The 12834-nt window shown below is 44.0% G+C and overlaps 1 protein-coding gene across 1 annotated transcript in view; it reads right to left on the reverse strand.

The window, feature by feature from the left end:
* Positions 1 to 12834, reverse strand: part of ak8 (adenylate kinase 8) — a 160871-nt gene that overhangs the window by 79927 nt on the left and 68110 nt on the right. The window contains exons 5-6 of the mRNA XM_078227557.1: positions 12669 to 12740; positions 9959 to 10159 (exon numbers count right to left, since the gene is read on the reverse strand). Coding sequence (XP_078083683.1) covers positions 9959 to 10159; positions 12669 to 12740 — 273 coding nt within the window. The remainder of the gene's footprint in view (positions 1 to 9958; positions 10160 to 12668; positions 12741 to 12834) is intronic.

The following is a 12834-nucleotide window of genomic DNA, read 5'->3' on the forward strand; positions in this document are numbered from 1 at the left end:
ATCATTGGTAGAGAATTCTGAATAAGTATTGTAGATTTAAAATGCATTTTCAAATGTCTTGTAAGCTTTGGCCAAGATACAATCTGCCCCAAAGCATAATCGGAAATGAGCAGAACTAGACAGGCCACATTCTTTGGAAACAATAAGGTATGGAATGTATTCACTTTCATCAGCAGAGGACTTTGCAACTGCAAAGATATCAAGGTTTTAAAGTGAATAGAGGCATTTAGCTTGTGGCTGCAGTGAATAAATGTATTCAGCTTTTGCTGATGAGGGGTAACTAGCAGGCATAGTAAAATGACTCCCTATCCGTTCCCATGGTTCATCCATGGTGAGGGTGGCCCTTGAACCCACTGGATTTGCGTAGGTAAGGTTGCTAGGCAATGGAGGGGAAGAACTTCCGGGTCCAGTTGACCAATGAGTTCCTAATTCTGCTAGGAGATAGAATGCTATTGGCCAAGGTAAATAATGTGTATTAATGTAATTGGATCATCCAGTTTAGATGACAGGCTGGGCGGGAGAAATGAACCTTCGAAAAGGTATATCTGTTTTACACATGTACTGTAATGTCAGAGAGAATCCTCCAGCTGTCTCTCTCCCTATGCGTGTTGGTCAAATAAAGAACGTCTTTAACTGAATACTGTCTTTCGCGAGTCTTTGTATTAGCTGGGTTCAGCTCAATACATAGAACCAGAGGGAAGCCCCCAGGAAAACCCCCTAACAGGATTCTTCCCCCCGACCCATTTGTTTTAACTAACTGCAGAGTAATTAGATGTAATGATTCCCTGATGATTTTCTTTCATAAGTTGCAAAAGTGTATAAAGAACACAAATGGTCTGTCCCCATCTTTAAAGAAATCAGATTCAAGGGGAATTCTTTTATTTTTAACAAATTTTTAAATTGATTTAATTTTACAAAATACAAACATTTATGTATACAGATCAACAGACACTTGTGCAATCCTACTTCTTTTAAAGAATAATTACACCGTGAAAGTACATTGCTGCATAGATTAATAAAAACTAAAATTTAAAGTTGTTGATGCAAAATTATGCTTAAAATCTAATTAAAAATCAAATACTCTTAGCTATTTACTGTTTGTAATTTCTGGGCCTTCATGTATGAGACAATCCAGAACACATTTTTTAAAACCCAAGGGCACAGTCAGTTAAACTAATCGGAGCACACGGCAAAATTCATATATTCTGGTTTGATAATGCAACACATGTGGAACTACCCTGCATAGGTGATGAGTTTACATAGATTTTACACATTCATATTCTTCCACTTACGGCTGCAAAATACTATAATCATTTATGCTGAAAAACAAGACTGAAATCAATGGAATGCCACATCAAATTTCCATATTTTTGTTCAACAAGGTTTCTCTACTTGTGAATGGGAATAATCAGCTCGGCAGTGCATTAATATGGGAGTGGCGATTCTCCCGGCCCGCTGTGCTGCTTTTGTAGCGCAGCGGGCCGGGGGACTGGAGCGGAGGCTGTTTTGCGGGCTCCCTGCTGGGCGCCGGGGCCACCGCGAGTCTCCAGCAGCCAGATCTCCGACGCCGTCAGCTCTGCTGCATAATTTATGCTAATACCTATTTACATCTACTTTACATTTGATTAGTGGCTCAGGGAATGAAATCTCCAGGCCTGCTGGCATCTCCCTCACTGCCAGGAGTGGTTCACTCCAGCGGGGTTTACAGTAGCTCCTCACTTCGGGGAGCTGGCGGCCCGACCCTGCTGGAGTGAACGGAGGGGGGGGGGTGCAATCGAGGCCCCCCCAGAGGGTCAAGCGCCGGGGAGGTGTTCCCCCTGGGCATTGCCAGCCTGGGCCCCCTGCCACTGCCCAAGAGGCAAAGTGCCAATGCCCAGGGAGCAATGTGGCGCTGCCCATTGGGCATCGGGCAGTGCCAAGGGGGGGATCTAATTGGGGTGGGGGTAATGAGAGGGGGCGATCGGTGGGGGTGGGGGTTCCTGCTGCCACCCTGTGCTAGAGCTGAGTGACAGAGGGAGGGCTAGGCATCAGAGTGATGGGGAGGATGGTTGGCTTGTCAGGGGGGTTGGGAGTGCAGGGGGGGAAATTGGGAGATCGAAGTGGGCTGGGATCAGTGGGGGGGTGGGACAAGGCTGGCCCAGACACATGCAGGGGGTAAGTGATCAGGCCGTGGGCGGGATCGCACGGCCAGCAGCGAGGGTTGCAGAGCTGGCCAGCGATCGAGCTGGTCAGCGATCGGGAGGCCGGCATTGTGGGCTACTGTGCATGCGCAGATCTCGGCACCGACAAATTAGCGCTTGCACAGTGTTCCCCTCAGTGCTATGCTGCTGGCCTCTCCAGCTCACTGATTCTCGACGGGATTCATGTTGGTGCACTCTGCAGTGCAGAGTGTGGAAGATTCAATATGAAACTCCCGCTGAAAAATCCAGCATGATATACTCCAGTTTTTACGCGAATTCGACACTTAGAATTTTTGGGGGAAAATCGCCCCCATGATGTCTGCAAACAATAAGACAGCTGAAATACATCCACAAAGAAACAAGGTTCATAATCAATGAATGTTACATATTCTGTTGGTGCTGACAAATTTTCTTCTGCTTTCCTTCTTCTTAATATGAGTAGATGAATAAAAGTAATCAAAATTGAGAATTTGCAGATACATACCTTATCTATAGATATAATATACAAATTTATAACACATTGGGTGGATTTTCTGCACAACACCAAACCATTGGCCAAGAGCAGGATCTTCTGATCCTGCCATTGTCAACGGGCTTCCCTTTGAGTACACCCCTTACCACCAGGAAATCTGTGGTGGGGTGTGCCGTTGGCAGGACTAGAAGATCCTGCCAGCGTGAATGGCCAGAAAGCTCTGGCTTATATATATATGTGAGGCTACTTTCACCACTAGTATCTTATTTGAGTACTTTCTCCAACACAACAATATCATTATCAACTAAGTTATTATTAGCTAAGATGAATATGTGGCTTGAGGGATGGTGCAAGAGGGAGGGATTCAAATTCCTGGGACACTGGAACCAGTTCTGGGGAGGTGGGACCAGTACAAATGGGACGGTCTGCACTTGGGCAGGACTGGAACCAATGTCCTAGGGGGGCTAGTGCTGCTGGGGTGGGTTTAAACTAATATGGCAGGGGGATGGGAACCAATACCGGAAATCAGAGGGAAGTAAAGTTGGGACTTGTGGGAGTTGTGTACTGAGGTACAGTAGCAGTGAGGTTGGGCATGGCAGCAGCAGGAAATTAGAGATGCGTGCAGTAAGTGTACAACAGTTATCATGGGTGACTTCAATCACATATTGATTGGGCAAACCAAACTGGTATCAATGGATTTCTTGGAATGTATAAGGGATAGTTTTTTTGACCAATATGTCGAGAAACTAACTAGAGAACAGGCCATTCTAGACTGGGTATTGTGTAATGAGAGAGGATTAATTAGCAAATTGTGGTGCGAGATCTTTTGGGGAAGAGTGACCACAATATGGTAGAATTCTTCATTAAGGTAGAAAGTGACACAGTTAAGTCTGAGACTAGGGTCCTGAACTTGAGGAAAGCTAACTTTGATGGTATGAGACATGCATTGACTAGGATAAGCTGGCAAAAGATACTTAAGGGGCTGACAGTGGATAGGCAATGGCAGACATTTAAAGAACACATGGATGAACTTCAACAACTGTACATCCCTGTCTGGTATAAGAGTAAAATGGGGAAAGTGGCTCATCCATGGCTAACAAGGGAAATTGGGGATAGTATTAAAGCCAAAGAGCAAGCATATAAATTGGCCAGAAAAAGCAGCAAACCTGAGGACTGGGAGAAACTTAAAATCCAGCAGAGGAGGACAAAGAGTTTAATTTAGAAGGGGAAAATAGAATATGAGAGTAGGCTTGCAGAAAACATAAAAACTGACTGCAAAAGCTTCTATAGATATGGGAAAAGAAAAGGGCTGATGAAGACAAATATAGGGCCCCTACAGTTCGAATCAAGTGAATTCATATGGGCAACAAAGAGATGGCAGACCAGCTGAACAAATACTTTGGATTTGTCTTCACTAAGGAGGACACAAATAACCTTCCAGAAATATTAGGGGACAGAGGGTCTAGCGTGAAGGAGGAACTGAAGGAAATCCTTATTCATCAGGAAATTGGATTGGGAAAATTGCTGGGATTAAAACCCGATAAGTCCCGAGGGTCTGATGCTCTGCATCCCAGAGTACTCAAGGGAGTAGCCCTGGAAATAGTGGATGCATTGGTGATCATTTTTCAGCATTCTATAGACTCTGGAAGAGTTCCAGTTCATTGGAGGGTAACTAATGTAACCCCACTTTTTCAAAAAGGAGGGAGAGAGAAAACGGGGAATTATAGACTAGTTAGCCTGGCATCGGTGGTGAGGAAAATGCTGGAGTCAATTATTAAGGATGTAATAACACCAGCAGCTGTGAATATGTGGAGATAAAAAGAGAGACTGCGGGGTGTGCGAGACCAAGAATTCCCAAAGTGGTCTCTCCACCATCCCCCAGCGGTCTACACGCTATCCACCCAATTCCCTCCCAGCTATTCACCGGCTCTCTCCCCGCTAGTCCCCGGCTCTGTCCCTGCTAACCCCGGCTTTCTCCTTGCGATCCCCCAGCTCTCTCTCCTGGCTCTGTCCCTGCTGTCCCCGGCTCTCTCCCAGCTATTTCCCAGCTCTCTCCCAGCCATCCCCGGCACTCTCTCCCAGCCAGGGGATAGCTGAGGGTGGGTAGTTATCACTGAAACATACAATAGGTAGATTTTCAACTAAGATTCTGTTAAATTGTGCATGCATGCATGTGGTCAGGTAAGTATCTCACCGAATCACCTAGCAAGTTGAAACTGATTCGTCTTCCCCTCCATTACTGATGAGGCTGAAGGCCCAGGAGTCATATTTAGACACCACCTGAGCACACACATTTCACTCTCTCCAGCCCAGCTGTCTTCAGGAGACCCACAGAGATGGTTGCCATGAGGAAGAAGAAAGCTGCAAACCCTTTCTGCCACAATGCCCTCAGGGCCTTGATCAGAGGAGTAGGGCAGCATAGGAATGTTTTTATCCCAAGAACAGTGCCAAGAAGGACACGGCCTCACCTCTCCAGCGTAGGAGGCTATAGCAGTGCAGGTCAGTATGGCTTGCCATCAGACTAGTCAACTTTCGATTCCCCCCAATATCAAACTCTCATCATGGCACCAATACTCAAAAGGGTTACTCTCTTCATGAATCTCACACAACCATTAGCAGGGACACATATCATCATTGATTTGCTCACGGAAGTTTTCACATCACTACCATCTCATCCATCATGCAGCTCACACTCCATTCTCAGACCCTTTTGGGGAGGGATCACTGTACCCAGGGGGCATGCATGTTTTAGAACCTCTGCTCCATCCCTTCTCATCACTTGCCTTTTTTTCGTCCTCATGCAGTTCAAGCTGCTACACAACTGAAGGGAAATATCCCAGACTGGAGGAGGGGCAGCCAACATCATACCCTTCACCAAATTCAAGGAGGATGCTGCCGAGCTGGCTGGAAAGGACAGATATTGCACCTATGGGGAAAGGGAGATTGGCTTGTCCAAGCGACCGAATACAGATGACATTTCCATGAGTATATCACATCCACATCACAGTGAGTGGCCTGCAATCTTGCATTATGCCTGCTCTTGAACTAAAACTATCTTCTCTCTTATAGGCACTAGCAGATCTAGGTACACAAGGAGGGCCAACATCAACCTCAGCCCCCAGATGATGTCAGAGAAGGAACCTGAAGAAACTACCAAGAAAGAACTGTCACTATTTTCACTTGCATCCTCCACCAGCACAGAGACATGCACCTTGGTGGGTCATTGCTCTAGATTAGGCTCAGGGTCACCGAGAAACACCTCACTAACATGTTTCCACAGCAGTTGGAGGCAGAGACACACAGGTTGCCGGCACTGATAAGGCTGTTGGAGATCAACCACTTGCTGAGTCTGAGTCAGATGATGAGCCTCTGTGCCACCAACACAATGCTGGAAATGCAATGACAGGCGGTGGAACATCAGGAGGAGATGCGGCAGTTATTCAGCAGCCTGGATTGATCTTCTGTCTGAGGTCATGGCTCTGACATGCGAGGGCCGCAAGGTTACCATGACTAGATTGGTGGCCACCATGGAGACCTTGGTCCAGCAGCTTTTGCCAGATTTGCACTCAGTTCTGGATTCCATGGCCACACACACGCTCGTTGGCACCATCAGTATCCAGGCAATAGAGTGCCCTTCTCCTTGAGGAATCAGGGAGGGGTCCTCGGGCACCCACAAGGAGGATGGACGTCATCTGGGGCCTCCACTCAGGACATTCCTACGTTGATCAGCCACTCAGAATTCCCTCTGCTGTGACCCCATCCACTTCAACTGCTCAGGCCAAGGAGGGTGCATCTGGCCCTGAGCAGGAGACCTTTATCAGCTCAGGCTCCTCCAGGCCTTGGGCCACCAGAGGACAGCTGCCAAGGTTATCCCAGACATCAGGAAATAGCAGTCACCAGGCTGCCTCCACATGTGCTGTAGATTCTTAGAGCTGCATGCAAGCATAGTGGTAGGATTAGGATGATCAGGAAATATTGAAAGCACTTTTGGTCATGGTTGTTCAACCAAAATCAACATGAATTTATGAAAGAGAAATCACGTTCGACAAACCTACTAAAGTTTTTCGAGGCTGTAGCTAGTAGGTACATGAAGGTAAACCAGTGAAGGTGGGTGTATTTGGATTTTCAGAAAGCTTTTGATAAACTCCCACATAAGAGGTTAGTGTGCAAAATTAAAGCGCATGGGACTGGAGGTAATATACTGGCATGGATTGAGAATTGGTTCACAGACAGGAAATGGAATAAATGGGTCTTTTTCAAAATGGCAGGCAGTGACTAGTGAGGTTCCACAGGTATCAGTGCCTGGGCCCTAGCTATTCACAATATGCATCAATAATTAGGATAAGGGAACCAAAAGTAATATTTTCAAGTTTGTTGATGAGACAAAACCTGGTGGGAATGTGAGTGGTCAGGAGGATGTTAAGAGGCTTCAAGGTGATTTAGACAAGTTGAGCGAGTGGGTAAATATGTAGCAGATACATTATGAATATGAAGTTATCCACTTCGGATGGAGAAATAGAATGGCAGAATATTATTTAAGTGATGATAGATTGAGAAATGTTGACGTATAAAGGGACCTGGCTCTCCTAATTCACCAGTCATTGAAAGCAAGCGTCCAGGTACAGCAAGCAGTTAGGAAGGCAAATGGTATGTTAGCTTTCATTGCAAGAGGACCCGAGTACAGGAGCAAGGATATCTTACTACAGCTGCACATGGCCTTGATGAGACCACAACTGGAGTACTGTGTGCAGTTTATTTATATTTGCCATTGAGAGAGTGCTGTAAAGGTTCACCAGACTGATTCCTGGGATGGCATGGATGCAGGAATGTTGTTTCCGCTGACTAGAACAAGAAGTCACAGTCTCAGGATTTGGGTAGGCATTCCGGACTGAAATGAGGAAAAATTTCTTCCCTCAGAGGCTGGTGAACCTGTGGAATTCTCTACCACAGAAAGCAGTAGAAGCTAAATGACTCAATATATTTAAGAGGGAAATAGATCGATTTCTAGACTGTAAGGCAGCGATCATACCTTCCCGCCCCACCAGCCGATGGGCGGGGGCGAGCTAGTAAAATTGCAAGAGAGTTTGAGAACTCGGGTTCACACTCAATTTCTCGCCCCTTGCAATCTTACCGGCACCCGATATCCAGCGTGTTCGAGGCTGAATATTTAATTTAAATGAATTTAAGGTGGCTGAGATGTCATCCCTGAGACTCAACATCTCAATCCCATAGTGGTTGGAGAAGCTTCTGTATCTGAGAAGTCACGAATGATGATGAACCTTGTATTGTCATCGGTGAACATCCACACCTCTGACCTTATGAAGGAAGGAAGGTCATTGATGAAGCAGCTGAACAGGGTTGGGCCTACAACACTATCCTGAGGAACTCCTGCAGTGACGTCCTGGAGCTGAGATGATTGACCTCCAACCACTATAACCATCTTCCTTTGTGCCATGCATGATTCCAACCAGCGGAGAGTTTTTCTCTGATTCCCAGTGACTCTTGCTTTGCTAGGGCTGCTTGATCAAATGTTGCCTTGATGTCAAGGGCAGCCACTCTCACCTTGCCTCTGGCATTCAACTCTTTTGACCTGACCTTGTTCAGTGCTCTAATCTCAGATCTGACATACTAATTAACAATATGTTGCTCATGATTAATGACTGGGTGCCCTTCGGCTCATTATGCATGCTAATTCTAATGTTCTAATGAAAATGCTAATGCACGTGGAAGTCTTTCACTGATGGGATGCCATATATGCAGCACCTGCACCTCCTTAATAGTTGCCTACATTCCTGTGTATGAATGTTGAAATACAGCAACTGTGATGGTAAGCCAGTGACTTACTTCAACATTTCCCTGTTACAGCGCACCAAAAGGCACGGGTTCCAATGGTTTCTTTCTCATAGAGGTCATCCTACTTTCTCTCAGCTCTGAGCTGAGGACAATGGAAGCACCCACTGGAAGGAGACCAACCATACACCCCCAGCAATGAGACATTCTACTGACATCGCAATGAGACAGCGCAGCACTGTGGCAGGTAGGCTATGAATGTTGCACTCACCTTGAAGTCGAGAGCAAAGTGAGGCACATCACTCTTTTTCAAATGTGATTCAGACCAGCCTGATTTCCTGCTGGCCTGATGCAAGATTTGGAAGGCACCGTGAAATTCTGGCAAGAAGCACATTAAATGACCACTCATGAGATGGTAATGAATGCAAATGGCATTCACGTCACCAGTTAGTGGGATACGCGATTCACCGTTATCTTGCCATTGGGGGAATTGCAAACTGTTTTCACGCTTGCACAAATCCGATTTTTTTGACTCCCGCTAGATTCTCCACTCCCACAAAATCTGCCGTCAGCAGGATGGTAAAATTCCACCCACACACTCTCACCCTTTCACACTCTTATGGCCTTCTTTATTTAGTATTCATTTTTTAAAATTATCAATTTATTGTTTTGACATTCTTTTGCTCAGCAAGTAGTTTCTTTTCATACATCAGCTTTTAAAAAAAAATAATGGGTGGAATTTCCCCAAAAAATGGCCAAGTGTCAGGGTCTGACTGAAAACTGGCATGTTTCTCTCTAGAAACACAGCCAAGCTTTCAGACCAGATTTTCTGGCATTTAGTGCACAGAAAATCTGGGGGCGTGGTTAGCCTTGTCATGGGATAGAGCTGGCATGGCCGTCTCCACAGAGATTGGGATACCATCTTTAAATGGTACCCTAATCTGTGTTTAAAATAAGTTCCCCCAATTCCCCATGGACAGGGATGACCACACCCCACAAGCATTTTGGCACTCTCTAACCACGCGTATCGGGGGCACTCTACCCCATCACAGCCATTCCCCACCCCCCTTGCTGTCATAGTGGCTTTCCCCTCATCACATATAAGGGGAACCTCCCCTTTCCCCCCTCCCCCCCCCCCCTCCACCCCCCTCTACTGGAGGAGGGTTACCCTCCCTGCCCTGCCAGAGCACCCCTGGGCAGTACCCTCTTCATGTGTCTCCTGGCACTGCCCCCCAGGGTGCATGGCTGGTTATAAACTTTTGCCTACTAGGAATATTATAAAGAATATAGAATACCCCAAATAATTTAAAATTAGGAATTGTTCATGAAGCATATATTGGAGAATTTGATCTCATTAAGTTGGGTTGGATTTCAAACCAGTTCCTGGGTCTAAAAAGATGTGCAACTCACAGTTTCACTCAATGGCTTCATTTGTTACCAAAAAGGAACTCTCAACACTACAGAGGATACCTTACTAGCTTTACCTGCGAAGGGTTGTTTATAGAATATTACTTACCCTGTGAAAAGACATCAACACAGGGCTGATCAGCATTAACGATATGGTATTTTTTACTGTAGCTATTCAGTATCCCATGACTGACTCTGCGGTATTCCAATAATTCTTTTGCGGTTTCTTCTTCTGTTATTCCATTAGGCTTTATTAGGCGGCTCTGTATTTTACTGGACGCTGGCCAGTTGAAAGTTGTATGGTATATTTCTAAAGTGCACAGGCAAAGGTAAACTTTAAAGAATGCACTGGTAAAACACAGTATGAAATATCAACTACTCCACTTAAAGGAACAGTAATCTAACTTTGTTCATAAAAGCAAAACAAAGACTACAACAAAACCCACTTCATTGGTTACATATCCATCTGTGCTGATCAGTAGCCATACTTATTCAGTAATCGCCAACACTGAGAATTTTCCAGCTAAAACTTGATTAATTGAGTTGCTGATTATGGGTTGGACAGTAATTACACAAGATTATTTGAAATGAATAATAGGAAAAAAAAATTTCCTATTTAAAATATAAATAGTTTATAAAATACTTAAAAGATCATCATTATCCTGTTACCTTAGGAAAACAGTGATCTGGAATTTTATATTTATGGTCCAAATTTCAACAATAATTCTTCAAAAATATTTTAATTTAATTTCAATGGAGATAATGACAAATACATTTTAATATGTTAATATGAGATAAATTGCACCTTTTTGAAAAAAGAAAAAAGTTAAAATTTGTTTATTAGTTACAAGTAGGCTTACATTAACACTGCAATGAAGTTACTGTAAAAATCCCCTAGTTGTCACACTCCGGCGCCTGTTCAGGTACACTGCGGGAGAATTTAGCACGGCCAATGCACCTAACCAGCATGTCTTTGGATTTTGGGAGGAAACCGGAGCACCCGAAGGAAACCCATGCATGACACAGAGAGAACGTGCAAACTCCACACAGACAGTGACCCAAGCCGGGAATTGAACCTGGGTCCCTGGCGCTGTGAGGCAGCAGTGCTAACCACTGTGCCACTGTACCACCCAAAACTGTGGAACACAATGAATTATTAGACATTGTATCACATGCTCATTTAAAAAAATAAAAGATGAGCCCACACCTATCTGTAATACTGCAGAACACTCTGTGGGTAAGAATAGGGGAGAGGAAAGGTTTGAATCTCAAGGTAGTCTCAAGGTGAAATTGCATAAGTGGAACAGCAATCATGGTTTTCTATGTTAGGACAGATAGGATTGCAATGAATGCAACTGAGAGGTGACTCATTGCTAGACAATGAAGGAGAGACAATGAATGAAATTGGAGGAGTAATCTCCATTGAACTGAAGAGGGGAATAGATGGATAAAGCATCACAATCATGTCACAATGGATGTACTTACTGACTCGACTAGCGGTATACGCTGAACAGAAGCTTAGGTGAAGGAATTCAAAGGGAAAGGTCACTATGGAGCTATGAAGAAACCAGGCTTCATATTTTAGGCAATGTTAACAGTGATTCCCATAATGACAACTAAATTACAGGGATGGAAAATAAGTAAATAGCTAATGAACTGATGGTCACACGCCTGTTTTGGTATGCATACCAAAGGAATCAGAGTGATCCAATTGTAAAATAATTGGTATGATGGAATAAACTAAAATAAAATGCAGACTTCCTGAGTGAATATGTAAGCTAAAAGCAAAATACTGCGGATGCTGGAATCTGAAACAAAAACAGAAAATGCTGGAAAATCTTAGCAGGTCTGACAGCATCTGTGGAGAGTGAATACAGCCAACGTTTTGAGTGGGGATGACCCTTCGTCAGAGCTGACGAAGGGTCTGATGAATGGTCATCCAGACTCGAAATGTTGGCCCTATTCTCTCCCCACAGACGTTGACAGACCTGCTGAGATTTTCCAGCAATTTCTGTTTTTGAATTTGTAAGCTTATTGCCAATTATTTATCTTTCTCCTTTTTTCTCTTTAGCAACCAAATTACTTCCTGCAAGTGTCAGCCTTCATTCTGTGGCTTTTGAGTCAGCAGATTGCAGGTTCAAGCCCCATTCTGAAGTACATGATCTAAGTTAATACTTTAGTGTAGCATTGAGAGAGGTGCCATCTTTTGATTGAAATATTGAACCAAGATTATGGGCATGAAGTATCTTGTATCTAACATTTATTCCTCAACCAACATGATAAAATTGAATGATCATTTGTCACTTTGCTGTTTGTGAGATCTGGTCCTGTGAAAATGGCTGCTCAGATTGCAACAGCAGCTTCATTTCATTGGCTATGAAATTGCTCTGGGATGTCTGGAGGATGTGGAGGACACCATATAAATGCAAGTCCTTTCTTTTATCTTTCTGCTGTCAAGCCTCACAGTTCAATATATATGTCTCTACCTTCCCAGGTCACAAAGAAATGAGACCAGTGAACCATTAAGGATACCAAATAGGCTAGCTTTTTTTCCCTATAACAAGAAGACAGTTTTAAGATTCCGCAAAACATTTCTACAAAGATGCCTCCAAGAATCCTATTAATCACAATACAGCAGAAGCAAAATGAACCAACTTGCTTCTTCTTGTAAAAAAACTATAGTTTCGATCATTAAGATATTGCAGCAAAAAATATATAGAATGTAAGAGGAAAGGCACGAGAGAAATGAAACTGGCTACAGGCTAGTAGTACAAGGTGTACCTTTGATAAAGAGTTAATTTATAAATGGTATATCTTACCTCCCGTAGTCATGTCAATCCTTTTCCCAAGATTTCGTTCAATTAACACTGTGTCAGGGGCATCAAGTATGACTACAGTTGGAAAAAATGCAGTTAATGTAAAATTGTATTTTACAATGGGATCATTAATTGAGCATAAACTATACTGAACTTTGTCTACTGTTAC

Source organism: Mustelus asterias, chromosome 13, assembly GCF_964213995.1.
Source record: "Mustelus asterias chromosome 13, sMusAst1.hap1.1, whole genome shotgun sequence".
NCBI classification, from domain to species: Eukaryota; Metazoa; Chordata; class Chondrichthyes; order Carcharhiniformes; family Triakidae; genus Mustelus; species Mustelus asterias.